The 20,708-nt window shown below is 35.6% G+C and overlaps 1 protein-coding gene across 1 annotated transcript in view; it reads left to right on the plus strand.

The window, feature by feature from the left end:
* Positions 1–860: 860 nt before the first annotated feature.
* The window catches only part of LOC134798981 (uncharacterized), an 83,069-nt gene continuing 63,221 nt past the window's right edge, over positions 861–20,708 (plus strand). Inside the window, exons 1-2 of the mRNA XM_063771406.1 lie at positions 861–2,497; positions 3,773–4,014. Coding sequence (XP_063627476.1) covers positions 960–2,497; positions 3,773–4,014 — 1,780 coding nt within the window. The 5' untranslated portion in view covers positions 861–959. The remainder of the gene's footprint in view (positions 2,498–3,772; positions 4,015–20,708) is intronic.

The following is a 20,708-nucleotide window of genomic DNA, read 5'->3' on the forward strand; positions in this document are numbered from 1 at the left end:
TGCATTAATAAAGCTTTTAGTTGTAGAAGTACATTTAGTAAATTTAACTTCACTTTCTTCTTTGTTTTAAATTTAAAATGATGATTCTACTTGTGACTGCCACATCATTGATCACCTTTTAATTCTTTGGGGTTCACTACACCAGCCTACTTTCTCATTAGCGCATTAATTTGGCCTAAAATCCGGATGTCGCAGTCACTTGTACAAAATTGGACTTTTCTTGAAATGGCCATTTTTACCGGAATTCCAGGGACCAAGTCTGGGGTTGGAGTCGGAACCTACCAACCTGAATTCGCATGCTCCGCTTCGTTCCGGAAGGTTCCCGTGCTGGATCCGGAACCCTTTTTTTGAAGACGGCCACCTCCAAGTTCGACGTTCTGCGACGTAGTGCAGGGAAGTGACCCCTATCAAGGACTCGTTTCACCACTGTTAATTGCCAGCTCAGAAAAGATCCACGACCTTGTCTTTCCTTTAGTTTTTCTTATTTTTTTTTAAATTATATTTCGTAAAATTTACTCTGGTTAGTTTTCTTTCGTCTCATTTTGCAATCTACCTACTTCATGCGACGCTAAACGTCACATTGGCGCCCATACTGGTTATTTCTGAGCTGTGCATTATTGAAGCAAGTCCTTGGCCTTTTTCTCCTCTTGGTTTTCATTGGTGTTGGTGGCTTTCTAATATTAGCACTTGTAATTCATCTAGTTTTTAAGTCTGATTTGAGCAGTTGTTTGGTACGTGGTTGTCAGTTTCTCACTTCATATAGTTATAGCAAAATTCTTGTTAAAAAAAAAAAAAAAAAAAAAAAAAAAAAAAAAAAAAAACACTACACTTCACTTATTGCGATTTAAAATAATTTTAAAATTCTATCGTATCTCACATTCCACTTACTTAGCAACTAAACCTAACTGCTTTTTAATCAATTGTAATCAAAACACACACCTTTTACGTTAACATGTTTAATGTCGTACCCAATTAAATATTTGTCACTACAAAAAGCTGAGCTTGAATATGAGGTGATCCTTAGAGGTGGTTCAACTGGTTCGGTGCAGGACCTCCGAAGCCAGATAGTAAAATTGGCCATACCTCCTGAGGACATTTTGGAATCACATTTAGAGCCTGCGGTTGACCTTGATGCTGTTAAAGACAGTCTAACAAAATCCCAAACGATGCTAGCATCCCTCAAATCTAAATTTGATAAGACCCTGTTCTTGCGTACCGAAAATCTACTACACCACATATATCACAGATTAAGGCGTATCTCAAACGTTAGTGCCACGTTAGTTGACCAGCACAAAAATTATTGCACTACCTTTAACAACCAATACAAAGAAATTACGACGTTGAGGCCGGCATCAACCTCAAATGCAAATGCAGTCTCAGTTTTGGAACCTGAAGCTACGGCGGTACTCCACTGTGATCGTAACCTGACTTCTGACTTGGCAAAACTAAAGTACTCTGGAAAAGCCTGCGTTTTTTCTTTCATTCAAAGAGTTGAAGAATTTGTAGAGGTTAGGAATATATCAAAGGATCGTGTATTGAAGTTTGCCTACGAGATTTTCACTGATGACGCATTACATTGGTTCCGTTGCAATAAAGAAAGTTTTCAAAGCTGGGACGATGTCGTCGTCCTATTAAAAAAAGACTTTAGTCCAAAGAATTACGACTATCGCCTGACTAATGAAATAAAATATCGTACGCAAGGGGAACAAGAAAACATTTCTATTTACTTGTCTATTATGCATGGCATGTTTTCGCGATTGGTTAAACCGTTGTCTGAGGAAGAAAAACTCGAAATTATCTTACATAACATCCGGCCATGTTATGCCAGCACCCTAGCCGCTTCACCTGAGATCAAGGACCTAAAGACATTAAAAACCCTTTGCACAAACTATGAGGACATTCAGTCACGCTTATCCTTGTTTCATGAACCGCCTAGGGTGACTTCTGAGACTCTAGCCCCAGAATTTGCCTACACTAAATATCATAAAAATAATATCTACTACACAAATAAAAACTACCAAAATACAAATTCAAATGAAAAACAGAAAAACTACTATAATCAAAACAAATATCCTAACTACTCGAGCTCTTTCAACTACAACAAATCTAAAACTACAGAGGAAAAGCCTACTACTACTAATGCTGTACAAGCGACAGCAAACAGTACAAAAAATGTCAACACTGCTAGTAACTCGCGTAAGTACTGTCCTAGGTGTCGCACTGATACACACTCTTTGAAAGAATGCAAACAGCCACACTTCCCTATCTGTTTTAAATGTGGTAATAAAGGTGTACGCTATCCTGATTGTAAATCCTGTAATCCTAAAGATGCAAAAAAACTAAATTCAGTGGATTGTAGTGTACATAATCTTTCTAAAAAATCTAGTGGAAACTTTAGTGATTCAGAGTGGAAATCTTGGCTCAACTTCATATCTAAATTTTTCACTTGCTATTCAGTCACTGCAATCCACGATTCAGATAATATACATAACAGACCGTATGTCTCAGTTCAGATTAATGGTAAAACTATCCATGGTTTGTTAGATACGGGTAGTGGTTATACAATTCTAGGTAATAACTATCATAAAGTTTTCTTGGATGCGGGTTTCAAGCTCAACAGTACGGATACGATAAATTTATTCGCAGCTGGCAGGCATAGACTAAACAATATTGGTATGATCAATCTGCCTGTCTCGTTCTTAGATCAAACCCACATCTTGAAGGCCTACGTCGTACCAGAAGTCGAAAACTCCTTGATATTAGGCATGGACTTCTGGAGAATTTTCGAATTGTTTCCTAAAAAACTAGATTCCGTAATTTTACTTAGGGATGTTGATAAATTAGCCTCTCTATCACTAGACCCTCAACCTACACACTTATGTGACTATGATCATCTTTCGCCTGAGCAAAAAGTTACGGCTGATCATATCACTGCGCAGTTTCGTAACATTTCATATGAAGAACGTGGTCTAGGCCGCACTTCTCTAATTGCTCACAATATAGATACCGGTAATGCTGTTCCTGTTCGACAAAGATACTACAGAATGTCTCCTGGAAAACAAAGAATACTAAACACTCAGCTTGATGAAATGTTGCGTGAAAACGTGGTAGAACCTTGCGAGAGCCCTTGGTCGTCCCCTGTTCTGTTGACACCTAAAAAAAATGGCGAAATGAGATTCTGCTTAGATAGCCGTAAATTGAATGCAGTTACCATCAAGGATGCTTACAGTATTCCATACATTTCTGAGATACTCGACAATCTGCGTGACGCTAAATATCTCTCTAGTTTAGACTTGTCAAAGAGTTTTTGGCAAATTCCTATTAAGGAAGAAGACCGGTGTAAAACGGCGTTTTATATTCCTTCGCGTGGTACCTTTCAGTTTATTTCTATGCCCTTTGGCTTAACCAATGCTCCAGCGACGCAACAACGACTGGTTGATATGTTGTTCTATGGGCCTGATTTTGAGCATAAAGTCTTTGTCTACATCGACGACATTATCATTGTCTCATCGACCTTTGAAGAACATATCTCCCTATTAGTTAGAGTTCTAGAGAAACTTAAAATGGCAAAATTAACCATTGGTTACCAAAAGTGTCAATTCTTCAGAAATAGACTGAGTTATTTAGGATATGTAGTAGATGGAAATGGACTACAACCGAACCCAGAAAAGATTGAGGCAATCATTAACTATCCAACTCCTACTAATCGCAAGGAAGTTCGTCGGTTTATTGGAACGGCATCATGGTATCGCCGTTTTATTCCAAATTTCAGTTCTATAGCTGCACCTCTAAATAAACTTACTTCACAAGCTAAAAACTCACCCCCTTTTAACTGGTCTACCGATGCTGAAGTCGCCTTCCGTACGCTAAAGGAAGCCTTAGTATCTTCTCCTATATTGTCGTGCCCGGATTATACGCAGCCGTTCCAAGTGCATACAGATGCGAGCGATTACGGCGTGGGTGCGGTCCTGACACAGGTCATAGACAATCAAGAGAAGGTTATAGCGTACATGAGTAAGTCTCTCTCTAACCAAGAGCGTAACTACAGCGCAACAGAACGAGAGGCACTTGCAGTACTTACAGCGATTGAACACTGGAGGTGCTACTTGGAGAACGGCAAAAAGTTCGTCGTGTATACCGATCACTCGTCACTTAAGTGGTTTCTACATCTAAATAATCCCACGGGTCGTTTAGCCCGTTGGGGAGTTCGTATGTCCTCATTCAACTTTGAGATCAAGCATCGTCGTGGCTCAGAAAATGTAGTACCAGACAGTCTCTCCCGTTCTGTTGCTATTGCCGAGATTGATGAGATCCCAACTAGTCCTGACATGTTTTATTCTACAAGCGACTCGTGGTATCTAAATATTTACAACGGTTGCCAAAACACTCCTACTTCATTTTTAAATTACAAAGTAACTAACGGCAGACTATTTAGGTTTAAAAAAAGTCTAAATCCTTTAACTCGAGAGTTCGAGTGGAAAGAAGTCATTCCCCTCGAATTTAGACTCGACATTATTAGTAAAAATCATTCAGAACCTACCGCTGGCCACTTTGGCATATATAAAACACATAAACGGCTTTCTTTAAACTACTTCTGGCAGGACATGCATCGCGATGTAGTTAAATTTGTTTCTAATTGTGATATTTGCTGTGCTCACAAGCATGCTACTCATGCTACTCTAGGCATTATGGGCCGTCCTAAAGACTGCTCACGCCCTTTTCAAATGTTAAGCATGGATCTCATAGGTCCCCTACCCCCATCGAGAAAACAGAACACTTTTATATTTGTTGTGACATGCTGTTTCTCGAAGTACTGTTTATTATTTCCCATTCGTCGCGCAACCTCCGAGATAATAGCTAAGTTAATCGAGGAAAAAGTTTTCCTAGTTCACGGCGTGCCTAGTACTGTTCTTATGGACAATGGAAAGCAGTTCACAAGTAACGTGTTAAAGAAATTGTTTAATGACTACAATGTCCCTAACGTAAGATTTACGCCTAAATATACTCCGCAAGTGAACACAGTAGAACGATACAACAAAGTGATTATTACAGCAGTATCATCCTACATTGAAAACGACCATAGGTTCTGGGACTGCAATCTACCTAAAATTCAATTCGCTATGAACACATCCAGTAATGAGGTAACAAAATACACCCCCGCGTTTCTCGTTCATGGACGGGAATTGGTCACTAGCGGTTTACACTATATTGACCCAGAACTAGATGACGACATAATATTTACTCCTAGAGATGAATATGCAGAGAATCTAGGTCATTTGCGGAAATTTTTTGATAAGGTTCAATCTTCTCTAGTGCAAGCCCATACTAGGAATAGCGAACACTATAACCTACGCCGTAAAGATCATGATTTTAAAGTTGGCGATACTATTTGGAAAAAAACGTTCTACCTTAGCGACAAAAACAACATGTTTGCGAAGAAACTTGCACCGAAGTATTGTCCATGTAAGATCGTTGCTAAAAAGTCTAATTTAGTATACGAACTAGAAGACATGCAAGGGAGGAATATAGGTAACTGGCATGTTAAAGATTTTAAGATCACCAACTACAAAGTTTAATATGATTAAGTAGTCCCCTATGTACGATTTCTACATTAACTGTCTAAATTTATTCACTAGCCTCATGAAACTGACGTATAAGCGCTGGCACATACTCTAAATACACTAACTGTTAGATTAGATTATTTATACTTTGTAAACCTCTACCGGTTTGTGAATTTCAGGCCTATCAGTAGGCTATCAGGTCTTCTAAACAGCCTGTAGTATGATCTAGACCACTGAGGTTAGTGATTAATATATTTAAGAACCATTAATAAATACATGAGAGTATTTATACAATCGTAAGTATAATACTCAATCTGCTAGGACGCAAAAACATATATAGAAATGTTTATTGCTTATTTGGCTGTGTGATGCATGTATGAAGAGGAGGTGTATGTTGAGATTGAAGCCTGAATGATGACTAGTGTATCTATTGAGTAGACAACAGAAAAAGCGGGTTTTCCTAGCAAAAACCCTAACCTAAAAAGAGGGGTATGTAACGGTTTACCGTTATTTCCAATTAAAATTCTACAAAATAAGAAATAAACTTAAACCTAAATATAACTATAAACTACTATAATACACATTTCATACTTATTATCTAAAAAAATATACACAAAAACCTTGAAAACTAATATATACAAAATAAATCTACGAACAAACAGAATTGACGACTGCATTTGCTATTAGGTAAAACTAGATGCGAATACAAAGGACTACGTCACCCGGCTCGCGATAAGCGATGTGAACCGGCCAGCTAATGAGACACATACGCGTCCGAGACATTTCTACCACGGCTTTGACAGCGAGAGGTCAAATCGACTAAATTCAAAGATACAATTTTACAGTCATGATGTGACAAATTTTTAATATGGTGTAAAATTTATTCTAATATTAAATGTGTTAAGTTCCAGTATTTCCCCAAATAGGGTGAGTGTTTTGAATATTTTGTAGTTTTAAGAGAAAGGTAACTTTCATAGTAGTAAATTAAGGAATCATTTTCTTCTTGCCATCACATTTTCATTTAGTTCTTTCTGGGTACATTTGGCTATCACTATCCGCTTATTAACTGTAATTTTCCTATAAAAATAACGCTGGAAATAACAAGCTTCTCGAACCTTCTGGAAATATGAGTCTACCCACTTTATAAAAATCTTGTAGATTATAATCAAAGTTAGGCTTAATTCTAATTTAAATGTATAAAATTACATGCCAAATTGTAGTTGACATGCATTAATAAAGCTTTTAGTTGTAGAAGTACATTTAGTAAATTTAACTTCACTTTCTTCTTTGTTTTAAATTTAAAATGATGATTCTACTTGTGACTGCCACATCATTGATCACCTTTTAATTCTTTGGGGTTCACTACACCAGCCTACTTTCTCATTAGCGCATTAATTTGGCCTAAAATCCGGATGTCGCAGTCACTTGTACAAAATTGGACTTTTCTTGAAATGGCCATTTTTACCGGAATTCCAGGGACCAAGTCTGGGGTTGGAGTCGGAACCTACCAACCTGAATTCGCATGCTCCGCTTCGTTCCGGAAGGTTCCCGTGCTGGATCCGGAACCCTTTTTTTGAAGACGGCCACCTCCAAGTTCGACGTTCTGCGACGTAGTGCAGGGAAGTGACCCCTATCAAGGACTCGTTTCACCACTGTTAATTGCCAGCTCAGAAAAGATCCACGACCTTGTCTTTCCTTTAGTTTTTCTTATTTTTTTTTAAATTATATTTCGTAAAATTTACTCTGGTTAGTTTTCTTTCGTCTCATTTTGCAATCTACCTACTTCATGCGACGCTAAACGTCACAGCCTTATTACAAAGGAGTAAGGTGCAAAAGTGTCAACATATATTTGACGTCGACTGTACCTAAGAACACACGATCAAACCTACTTGGCGCAGTCCGTACCATGTTTGTCGGCACATTAGTGTAAATCCAATGCATTTTTTTGCCGTCGTATTTTTTGAAGAGCATTTCTTACTAATGCTCGAACAGTCTATAGCACGCAAGTGTGGGATTGGGACAGAGTTATTTCCCGTCCTTATCCAGAGGGCTACATTTCAAAATATAAAACAATTCAAGGAATTTACCGTCTTGTCAAACTTCACCAAATTAATAAAAAGTGCGTCAAGGAAAAAAATTGCATAGAAAAAATAATATTCGAAAAAATATAGAAGAGAAGCTAAGCTATTGTCAAGAAAACATATCGGTAAAATATGCTAATAGAATTATCGCATTCGGTAAAAATAGATACCAACAAAATAAACTTCGACAAAACAAGCGAAAGGAAACAAAACGATTGGTAAATTTTGCGAATGGAAAGATTGCTATTAGAAAAAAAAGATTTTGGCAAAAATATCGCCATACTCGTTCCAAATTAGATAAAAATTGACTGAACAGTTTTTAATAATTTCTAAGCGGACGATCCAAGTAATATGTGTCGTTCCATGCCTAAAGGGTAATTATGCTCCATGTGCATTATCTGATGGAAAGTCACATAATACCAGTTAACCAAATGCAACTAGTTTACTGAATCCAGTAACCATCGGAGTTGTTACTCTTGCCAGTATTTTTCAATCCAGTGACAGATGAGACCGAGCTATTATCAGCCGGCCCGTAGACAATTGCGGTCCCTCGTTCCCATCCAGCTTGTTTTTCAGCCTGAAAAAGGTTTCATTTCTGCAACGTAACAAAGGTCAATAAAATTACATATTCAGGTCACATTGGCAATTTATAAGCAATGGATTTATGATTAATAGCACCGCTCGTCAAAAAGAGTTTTACGTTTTATGATTTTGAAAGTTTATGAAGTAATCTGGAATGTCATCATTGTTTCATGCTCCTGGGTGATCACCAATTTGCTGGAGTTCATTCTGTTACAGTCAGTGGACGGAAGATGACGGTTGTTAAATTTTCCGTTGAGTTTCCATAGCTGGATATCTGTTTGGAATTCACACATTTATTTATTATCGCATTTATCGCATTTACTAGCAAGACTTTTTTGTAATTACAGTTACTACAAAAAAAACAACTACAAAATTATTATCCGCTCTTATTCTAATATTGTTTCTTTTATATTCATATAAAATTTAATCATACAAATTTTTCATTAACTTCCAAAGTACATATTATCTTAATGTTTACATTTTAAATATCTTAGTATTAATACTAATGTTAATTAAGATTTGTTAGGAATTTCTAAAGGTAATGAAAATTATTCATATTTAAGAAGCTATTTATCGTATATTGTTTCTTAATTTAATTAACAATTAGTTGATTGTTAATAGCATCAGTATGTGCGTCGTGCGTGCCAAATAACATTCTCGGTATCATCTGTGCCAAAGTTTCTCCCTAACAACCTCCCATAACCTTAAGGGGAAGTTTCTCCAATCTAAGCCGTATAATCTCCAGCCATAACGAGTTTTGTTAACAATTTCGATTACGTCACATCACGTTATAAACAAGCAAAGTTATCTATCCAAGCGCCTAAATCTAGAACTAACGTAACTGCCTTCTAATTTTGGTAATTAAAGTGAACAGTGGCGCCACTCTGGAGTGTAAATGTAAGTTGGTGCGGTTTTACCCGTGTTATGACCGGACGATTAGTTTTAGAGTGGGTATAAGTTATTAGCAGTTTGATGTGGATATTTATAATTATTGTAGACTGTGTGGAAAATTTAATGAGATTTATTCAATTAAATTAAGATATTGTTGTCTTCGTGTTCGTTGATCAATTTGGGCCCCTTAAGAGCTATATTGCTAAGTAGATCTGATCTTTATGTTTTTTCCACTTTGAACAGTTTGTCAATCTACTGTTTGACAAGCATTTCAAATTTGAATTTTATGTCATAAAATATGTACTCACAAATATTTTATAAACATTTTATTTTGACGACCGGTCTGGCCTAGGGGGTAGTGAGTGTAGTGACCCTGTCTGTGAAGCTGAATGGTCCTGGGTTCGAATCCCAGTAAGGGCTTTTTTTTGTGTGATGACACAGATATTTGAAGTATTCCTGAATCATGGTTGTTTTCTATGTATTTAAAGTATTTATATATTATATATTATATATCGTTGTCTGAGTACCTACCCACAATACAAGCCGTCTGTGGGACTTGGTCAATATGTGTAAGAATGTCCTATAATATTTACATATAAAAAAAACCGACCAAGTGCGAGTCGGACTCGCGTTCCAAGGGTTCCGTACATTAAGTCCGACTCCCGCTTGATTGCACATTTCTAATAGGTTCTCCTGTCATCTACAGGTAAAGAACTATATTGCGTATTTTTTTCAAAATTTTAGACCCAGTGGTTTCGGAGATAAAGGGGGAGGGGGGAATGGTCAGACAGACAGACAGACGCACGAGGGATCCTATAAGGGTTCCGTTTTTTCCTTTTGAGGTATGGAACCCTAAAGAAACATAGTCCGACTTTGTTTATCTCAGACGCCATGATAAAATATTGTCGCAAAACAAATCAAGCGTGCTTGGACTTGGAAAGCAATTGAGGAGTGTCTTTTCAAAAGGGTTTTATTTTCATACGGTATTCATAGAGAAATAAGCCCTTTTGAAAAGACTCTCCTCAATTCAAACCGTAATGTTTTCTATACACAAGGTACAAAAATACTCGATACCAGAAACAATTCCACACCACTCACTCAACTCGACATAATAGCACTTAGTAAAAAAACCTCACGGTATAGCTGCTGAGTAGGTGCTTACATTGCTTACGTTAAATCTCGTAATGATTTTCCTGCTCGTTCTTTGGAAAGATTTTCCGTACCTACTGAATTACAAGTGGTCATACTCCTATTACTGAAGTAAGTACGTGGATTATTTTACGAGAGATTGTGAGTTATTAGTTCGTATTTAAATGTTTTAAGGAGCTTGTTATGTTTGATAAAGGGCGGTAAATGGGTCGTATTAAAACAATAATTATCCAACAATGATAATTTAACTGATCATGAAATTATTAATAATACTTGGAGAGTAGTTTTCCAGTTTAGAACTCTCGAGGGATTTAAGAATATTACATCACAGACGAATACATGTCAAAAAGACATATGCTGAGTGACAAACAAAAAAAACTACCTCTTCTACGCTGCAGGCAAACGGTTAAATATTTGTGTTTGCTTACAAGCTCTCAAAAATAATTATTTGAAACATCTACATAAATAATTTTATTTTTTATAGAATTTTAGAAGAAACCTTACCTACTCCTATTAACAAGTCCCGGTGCTGGTCAATGCTCGGACGCGGAAGAGGCAAGTTTTAGTAAAAAAATCTTGCTAACCTTACCTAACAAAGAAAGAAAATTCTAGATACCTAATCTAATAAAACGACGAGCTAATAAAGAAAATTCAAGCCTCAACGCCAACGGCTGAAACATTATAAAGACTCTAAGCACCTGAACTCGAAGTTTGGTAAGTGCCTGATGTAAAGCGAAACTGAACAATGGCCGGCAAGTTGCTCGGCAAATATTCTCAAGTCGGCATTTAAGCCGAATCACGTCAAAGTGAAAGTTTAATCGGGAATCTTCGTCGGGCACAGCGCAGTGCCAGCTAGTCCACTTTATCTAAAAACACTTCGTCTCGGTTTGTCTTTTTTGTATTACGCTTTACCATATTTTAAGCTTTGCCAGGAGGCATTTTGACATCACACTCATATCACTATAAATATGAATGGCGCAAGCAAGTAAAGTAACGTGAACTTCTTATACAGTTCGATGTAGCCATAATGAAAAATACAGAGGTACCTAAAGTATTTTTCTATTCTTGTACAAATTTCCAGTCTAGTATTTTGATAGAAAGCATTTTATGTCTTCGAACTGCATTTATAAAAATATTCATGTTAGACGAAGACTCTTGAATATTCGATGCTTTTTTTGCATTTGTATCAATTCGGTTATTTATCGAATGACAACCAAAGATTGTGTTCATTTTGCCTTTTTCCGTCTAATAAACAATTCCGTATTTAAACTAAAGTCCCATTTACACAGGCGTGAGAACATGCATGTAATATTTGATACATTACTAACTACAGAGTACTCTACAATTCATTCAATTTCGACCAAATACCGCAATGTAACGAAAATATTAGCATGCAGTTTCTTGGTCCGTATAAATGGCGCTATATCCTTTAGCAGCCCAGACGTCAAAACGTGCCAAGTCAAATGCAATTTTGATTTGTCAAAATAAAGATTCAAATTGGAATGGAACGGTTATGTAGATCAAAACTCAGAACAGTTCAGAAGAAGATTAATTTTGTGTATTAGATTAGAAGTAGCGTTTTCCCAGCATATTGTTGTTGCTGTTTGTACCTTAAGTTTAATGTCATATATTCATACCACTGGGGTGCACTTATAAAGTATCGTGAAACTTTTCGACCGGCCCTATCAAGTTTCATTGGGGGCGGTTTTTCTTTTTGGAGTAACTTTTATTGCGTCAAGAGGTTAAGCGGTCTTGACATTTTGACAATAAGGTATTCAAATGTATTATAATGAAGCTATAGTCTATATCATTAGGTATTAAAATAAAAGTAAACAAACAATTAGTACATTTTCGGGTAGTTATAACATTTATTGGCTAACCAACCAAATACAAAACCGCTTTGATCTGTAACTGAACGACCTGACTTTAACCTACATTATTTGATCATGTAATGTTTTCATCTAACCTCAACTGACTTAAGGAGCCATTTGAGGGTAGATTTTGTTTACTTTTATTTGAATACCTAAAGATACAGAGTATAGTTCATTACTCTATTTTTGGGGACCAGACAAAATACGAAAGAAACATAACCTTTTATTAATTTCACCTAAATAAAACTGACTGGAAACGATTTATTTCTTGTGCGCGCGTCAAAGTAGCTACCTCCATGAAGCTATTTATCAGTAGACAAAAATCTGGAGGCCGATACTAACAGACGTATGTATTCTGATTTTAATAACAGATTTTGAATTAGTTATGGATCTAATCTGTCAGTGTTAAAAATGACGCTTTTGGTTGAAGTATCACTTTTGACACAGACTCCACAGACAGATCCGATCCTTAACTAATCCAGATCTAATTCATAATTCATAACCTGTCAATCAATATCAAAACCAAGACAGGTTTTTTTATTCTAAATAAAATAGCTTAAAATTTGGAGCCCAAGAAAGTTGACTTGTTTACCACGTTGATCGTGAAATTAAGTGCATGATAGGTAGAGTCCGCATGAAAAAAAAAAACCGGGCAAGTGCTAGACGGGCTCGCGCACGAAGGGTTCCGTACCATAATGCAAAAAACGGCAAAAAAAAAAACGGTCACCCATCCAAGTACTGACCCCGCCCGATGTTGCTTAACTTTGGTCAAAAATCACGCTTGTTGTATGGGAGCCCCACTTAAATCTTTATTTTATTCTGTTTTTAGTATTTGTTGTTATAGCGGCAACAGAAATACATCATCTGAAAATTTCAACTGTCTAGCTATCACAGTTCGTGAGATACAGCCTGGTGACAGACGGACGGACGGACGGACAGACGGACGGACGGACAGCGAAGTCTTAGTAATAGGGTCCCGTTTTACCCTTTGGGTACGGAACCCTAAAAAGCGGATCCATCGCTACGTACTATGAGTCAAAAGTGACTACCATTCTCTAGTAGCTTAACAAAAAAAGATATGTCTTTGCATGTAGAACATAATAGTTATACCATAGAATAAAGAAGTAACGAAGAAAAGTAACTCAGTACATTGCTACACGGCTCACGTAAATCGCGTTATCTTCGCCGGTACCTCGAATGTCTTCGCGTTATTTTTAGATGGCGTTGTTATCAATAAATATCATAAATAATAGTGACATCTAGTGAGGTAGCAATGAATTACACCGTCAAGTAACCATATCTAAGAATTGATTTAATATTTTGACGCCTGCGCCACTTCAGTTTTGGTCGAGAGGTTTGAGTATTTGACTTGCAATTCTGAGTACTCGGGTTCGAGACCCAGCTCCGGTGGCACTTTTTTATTTTATTTTACATTATCCGAAAAATTTTAATCAATAATTTTTTTTTAATGTATCATACAATTCATGAAGTAAACATTGTTACATCCATAAATGTCTCTGAAGAGACCCCTACATATTAAACATTATAAAAAAATCAAAAACATCCTATAGGTATATGTAAAAAACATAATTAATAAAAATTTCTTTGTATTTAACGCCATGTATTTATAATGTGAGAGCGTTTGTTCTACAGTGTAATGTATAGTGGGAGATACCATGGTATCTGCCACTAGAATTTCAGTTGGAATTTCAGATGGAAAAGACCTTATTGTGCTTGAACCATAAGGACCCTTCTGTGATGGAAAGCCACATATTACAAATTATAGTTACAGCAAATAGGATCCTGTTGTCAACTATCATTGAACACAGAACACAGTTGTGGCAATTCAGCAAATATAATGAAGGTGGGTAGACAAAAATAAAGCATGGATTGAAATAAGGATAAAATTTATTAATGGGTATTAATAACTAATCAAAAATTTTTCATTGCATCGATCTGCATCCATTGAAGCAGGAATAGACAATTTCATGTTTCTCCTCTTATTCCATATAAATTATACTTTGTCACTTCATTTTTTCAGATATAATACATTGTTGTTGTTGATTGTTCATCGGCAACCCGTAGGTGTGTAGGGCCTCCACAACTTCCTTCCACGCTTTTCTGTCTCGAGCATCCATCTTGGCCTCGTTCCAGCTCAGTCAGATATAATACATTGACCAGTAGTAACTCTATCCATTGGTTAGTAGGCGTACGATGTTTAACGACATGTTTCCCCTTCTAAATTTAAAAAATATTTCCAATTGTTCGCTTTTCGGGTGATAGGAGCTAGAATGGGAGCACCTGAAATCAAAAAAATAATTTGTTGCATACAAATATATTTTAAAGATACAATTCTGACCAGGGACCGAATACCAGTATATTTTTCATACAAATTAACGGGTATTCAATTTCGGTATCACGGTTGTTTATGTATATTTTTGATTCCTGATTCTATTCACTATATTTTTGCATTTAATTTAGCTATCTTATCAATCACTATCCTTACCTAAATACTATTCTAAAATAAAAATAAAATACTGTGAATGCTATGTGATATTTTATTATTAGTTATACCGGATACCAGTAACAGTCCCTAATTTTTACAAAATTTTTTGGAAGGAAAGCAAGCATTCATCATAAAAATCATTATGTTTTCAAAATAAAGTCCGTAACTTGAGTGTTTAGAACTACATCTGTATTTTCTAAAAATTGTTACTTTTCAAAAAAAAAAAAAACAACCTTATATTAAGACCTTTCTGTTGGTAAAACTAGATTATATTAACAACTTACATAGATTCAGTAAAATGTTACTGAGGATTATCTTACATGGTTTGAAATTAAGAACTGGAAAACTTATAGTTACAGAATAATTATACTCTTATTTTACTAATAACTGAGCAACCAATAGATTACATAACCAATAAATCCCGTTCACTAAAGTAAAACCAGCCATGAGTGATTTGCTTTATTATTTTCGACAGTAAATAATGTCAAAGCACCACTCAAGTTTACATAGGTACCGAACCGTGTTCACGGTCGTTAGTTCTGGATTGAGATTGGAGAGGTTAAAATAAAAAGTTATATGTATAGAGCGTTGAATATGTTAAAATGTTTCAGTAGTTTACATTAAATAACCTTTAATAAACTTACCTGATGCATATTATTAATCCATTGCAGGCAATATTCATCACTGATTGGCAAACACCCTCTCCTCAGGTTTGTTTGACCTGCTTTAGTTTAATTCTGATGGTACTTCAGGAATCCACAGGAATTCAGTACCTATTGTGAACTACATTTCGAATAATATCAAATACCGAACCGAACTAAATTTAACACATGAAATAATTAAAAATCATAATGATGTTATAAACGTAAACAGACGCTACGCGGTAGGCGGCCGTCGACAACATGGTCCCGAGGGCCTATCGCGACCCACGTACGACATGTTGCCTCCCTGTCACACTTAAGTACGAATTTATAGCGACAGAGAGGCAACACGTCGAACGTAGTTCGCGGTAGGCCCTCTGACAGTTTATTTTTAATGTTGCCATTGATTTTTTTAGTCTCCCTAAATATATCTGTCATGTCATTATTGTTTCTGCTTCTTAATTGCACATGTTAATGGATCAAATAAAAAAAATTATGTCCAAAAATACTTTTTAAATATAAACCTACTATAATGTTTGAATTTTAAAATACATGCCTAAAATTTCCAGTCGTTTTTTAAGAAGCAGCATTATAACAACACCCCGAAGTAGGGTACTGTTTTAATAGAATTACAACCCGTACTTGGTACAGTTTCTATTTACGCAGTTGGCTCCCTAGTGAACATAATTTGTAATTTAAATACATGCGTCCATTCTAGCAACAGCCTAAAAACTAAGTATATTTTTTGTAGAACATTTTATTAGAAATACAATAATACGTTGTTGTTATTTATATTAGCTAAGATATACTTAATTTATTTTACCGTGGTCATAATAAGAATTTGAAACGGAACGTTATGCGAACACAATCTTGATAATAAATTTGTGTGTATCTGAAATTCTGAACCACGCGGCGTTGCCAAATCGCAATGACCGCCAAACCACTGACTAGACAACGTCGCATCCTATCGTTGCATTGTGTACCTACTCATTATTCGAGTTAGTGTAGTGTCAGATTGCCATTTCAATGAACCAAAAAATAAATAAAAATATTCCTTTAGTCTAGTTCATGTTCTAGTCTAGTTTTGTATAATTAATGAGTAGAGCTAAATAATTTGTTCAAAATACTGTAATGGTTGATTTCTATAACTAAAATTCTTCAATTATGCAGAGTCTATGCGAAAACCCTACGACTCTTTTCCTTCCACACAGGCTCTAGTACCTAATGAAATGTTCAAATAGACTTTCCAGATTTGAAATTTGTAATGTAGGCAACATAAGCTGAGAAATTTAAACAATCCCATCCACATAAAATTAATTGTCGCCGTTGTGATTTTCAACCGTAGATGAACGGTGTCAAGTCATTTATTGTATGTTGTATGTGTTTTGGAAACTGTAAAAAAGAAGTTTGAAGTATAAAAATGTAGTTTTTTAGCAATATTTATTTTTAATCGGAATCCGTGCCTGTATATAAATTTTAGGTTTCTCTTTTTTTTCGTCAATATGGCAACTTTGTTTAGCATACACTGGCACGCACTGGTGTGCACCTTGCGCACGCGCCACCTACCGGAATACGACGTTCGTTATTTAGTCATTTAACTTACAAAAAAAGGTTCCATCAATTCAAGCTGATTCAAGTAGCCGACTGGTAAAAATTGCCTTAAATGATTTTCCAATTTTAGGTGTTATAAAGTGATAATTTTGTACGATTAAGTTTCATATTTATAAATATTACGAATTGGGTTATTTAAGTGAAACAATGTGGCGAATTCATCAATATTATTTTTCATGAGTGTATAGTAATGCCATCTATGCTTTGATTAGTCAAACATGTGAGTGTGACTATGGAGTTCCTTCTCTTTCTTTACTTATTACTTTATGGTTATACTGAAACAGATATGAACGCGAGATATTATTTGGAAAAATATTTGAGGGTGGCAAATACTACGAGTATTGGCGCGTTGTTTCATACGCTGCTTTTGATTCAGACTAAGGTAAAATAAAGGTGATGATCAAGTAGCAGATACCTACTTTTGAGTGCTTATACTTCAAATTAGCATTGCCTAACTATAATAATATACTGTCGAGCGTATAATCAGAGTAACACCCCAGCCTAAGCAGTGACCAGCATTCCTGCAAACCTATTACCCCCTAATCATGCCATTAACCTTTTTGCGTGCTGGGTTTTGCCACCTTTTGCTCGCTAACGGAATGGTTGACGTGTCAAATATATTCGTTAATTGGGATGTGGCTTTCATGGGTGCATTACCTCGCGAGGTTTTTCCGCTTTCAATGAGCGTATAGGCACAATGGTTACGTCAACTCAATTCTTCGTTATGGCATTATATTATGGGCATAGCTATAAAAATACATGAAAGAGGCATGTTTTTATATGTCAGATAATTAGAGTGGGACAAATACTTTTGAATGGGAGATGTAGAGATATTACTGCTGAGTATATGTTTGTTATTGATTAAATAGAGAGCGGTACATACTTTTGGGCGGATAGGATCTAAAGAAGATTAGCAAAAGTGAACATGATATGTATTGTTATAATCGTGTTATTATGCAAGTGAATTCGATCAAAAAAAATATTATAATCAATCTTTTTCAGCTGTTTGCTTTAACTTAACTCGTTTGTCATTTGGACGTGTAGAATAAAACGCTAGTTGCCCAATCGGCTAAACATAGACGGCTAGTGCCGCGTCATTGCACGCGAAACCACTATTTATATTAACTTGCATGATTAATCAGTTTTCAGTTCCAAACCCTTCTACGGCTTTTTGCTGCTTGTTAAATTACAATTGTTTACGAGGCATTTTAAGCTTTGGGAGTAAAATTATACACCGTGTTCATGTAGTATTGAATTTATTTTTCTTTAGAGACTATCCTTAGTCGTGGACATAATGATTTACAAAACGTGTTGTTTTTTATTTTATTTTATTTTTTAACTGTTTATTTCATACAATAAGTTACAAACACAACTCTTAATCTATTATGTGTGTTATATACATATTTAAAGGTATAGACGAGGTATGGTCGATACCACTTGTGATCAATTCCACACGTGTGTTTCAAATTCAGTCTATAGAAAAAAAACAATATTGTAAGTAGTCGAATCAGTTCGTTCAAAAACACATAAAAACACATAACTAAACATAACTAAAAGACATAAACAGGAATATAAAACTAAAACTAACTACAATTAAAATAACTAAAACTAAAATTTTTGAATACCTATCAAAATTTGGTGCCCTCGGGATTATACTTATATAAGCCGTTTTAAAAATGATATTAAAACAGTTGAAGCACATCTATTCAGTGGCAAGCAAAGTAAGCACATTGCAGAGTCAAAACAGTAATACTTACCTAAAACAATAAATATATCCATCCAAAAATAAACTTAACAATTTTTGGAATCGTCCTCCCCTATTATTACATTTTTAAAAGAAAAAAGTAACCTTCGTATTGTTCTGACAATGAAGCCCAGAATTTTTAAACGCTCCCTATCCCCAACCCTTCAGTTTAAAAAAGATTTTTTCCTCGCAATTTAAATTGAACTGATTTAATTAATAACATAAATTGTTTTCGGTATTAAGCCGCGAACAAAATGAAATGAAAATGGCTTTCGTTTGTTTCATTGGAAATGCAATAAATGAAGACGCATAAATTTTACAATTTAATTTCGCTGCGTTCTTAGAAGAAATTAATTATAAGGATTAATTCTGCCTGTAGATCTTAATAAAATAATTCTTAGTCGGCGTAAGTTACAGTTTAAATTAGATTCTGGACACAGATATGGAAGTGAGAAAATATTGCAGTGAAAATTAAGTGCAGGTTCAGTCAGCTTCAAAAGTAGGTAGCGGATCAGACTATGCGTCAAAAGTGTCTACCACCATCTAACAATGGTACAATTGTACTGTGGCAGACACTTTTGAACGCGAACTGTATAGATATATCTCTATTTCGAAAAGTATTCAAGGGTTGTATATACTTTTGCCGTGTTATTTAATCCGTTATTAAATGCTAACTGTACTGTACATGAAAGACAATAAAATTGTTATTGATATCTCTATAAGTTTAGAAATACCAAGTAATCCTTTCATAGGGTCTCAGATTGATGATTTCAGATATAGGTACCTACTTATGGTACTATATTAACTAGTACCGTTGCTAAAAAATTCCGGAAAAAGGCAAAGAAATCGTTTAAATTTATGTAAACCTGATAATAGTTAATGCATATGTGCTATTCTCAACCAAAAGGGTACTTATTGTTGGTTGTCAATAAGGCGCTATTTTCATATAGCTTCAATTTGAAATCAACCTTACCGACAACCGACAATGTAAGTACCTTTTGGTTGAAAACGTCACATATATTATTGTATTTAATGTTTATTTTATTCTTTGTAGTTAAGATTGGGTGGTGATCCTACCATCATTCTGGTAAACAGTTGTGCTTATAGTTATGTATACCCCTAAATATAAAATAAATATTTGTATGTCACTATTTGGATCTTAAAACCGAAACAATTAAACAATTGGGAAATTTGGGAAGCTCAACGTTTATTAATGGACTTTCGAAAATTTAAATAACCCAGCACGCTCCTAATTCCAAATAATGACAAAACCGTAAACAATGTAAAGAAAAACGCTCCGCCGAAAACCGCTAAATAACTTTAGGGAATAACTTTTGATTCGCTGATAAAGTCAACATTTTAACACGATATAAAACGGCCGTGCGATTATCAATCTTGCTGTTATCTGTTTAGAGTCCAGGATCGTAAAAGATGAGTAGATAAAGCTATTGTCGGACACGCGAGTTGGTTCCTGCCACGTGATTTACGTTCAGAGCATTTTGGTACAGATTATTGTTACAGTAAAATCACTTTCGGCCTGATTCGAACTATCTTAAATATAGGTACGTCAAAAATTTGCTAAAGTAACGACATGCATCGGATATGTCAGTGTCAAAAGTGACGTTTTTGTCGTATCTTGTCGTATGTCGTATCTTTAGCAAATTTTTGACGTATCTTAAAGTTCTAATCAGGCCTTTTGACGTATATTGTTAGTCTGTAACTTTTTTTATTAAAAACTAGCGACCCGCCCCGGCTTCGCACGGGTTAACAAATTATACACCTAAGTCTTGATATAAATACTATTGAACCACTCTATTGATAGGTGAAAACCGCATGAAAATCCGTGTTATTGAGTTTATCGCGAACAAACTCACAAACAGACAGAAGCGGCGCGGGACTTTGTTTTCATGCGGTTTTCACCTATCAATAGAGTGATTCTTGAGGAAGGTTTATGTGTATAATTTGTTGAGGTTTTGTGTAACCCGTGCGAAGTCGGGGCAGTTCGCTAGTATACTATCGTAGGTTGGTAGTGTCACTGAAACAACCAACCTGGCGGTCTAGCATAAGTTGC

The sequence above is a fragment of the Cydia splendana genome, chromosome 17, assembly GCF_910591565.1.
Source record: "Cydia splendana chromosome 17, ilCydSple1.2, whole genome shotgun sequence".
Classification (NCBI taxonomy): domain Eukaryota; kingdom Metazoa; phylum Arthropoda; class Insecta; order Lepidoptera; family Tortricidae; genus Cydia; species Cydia splendana.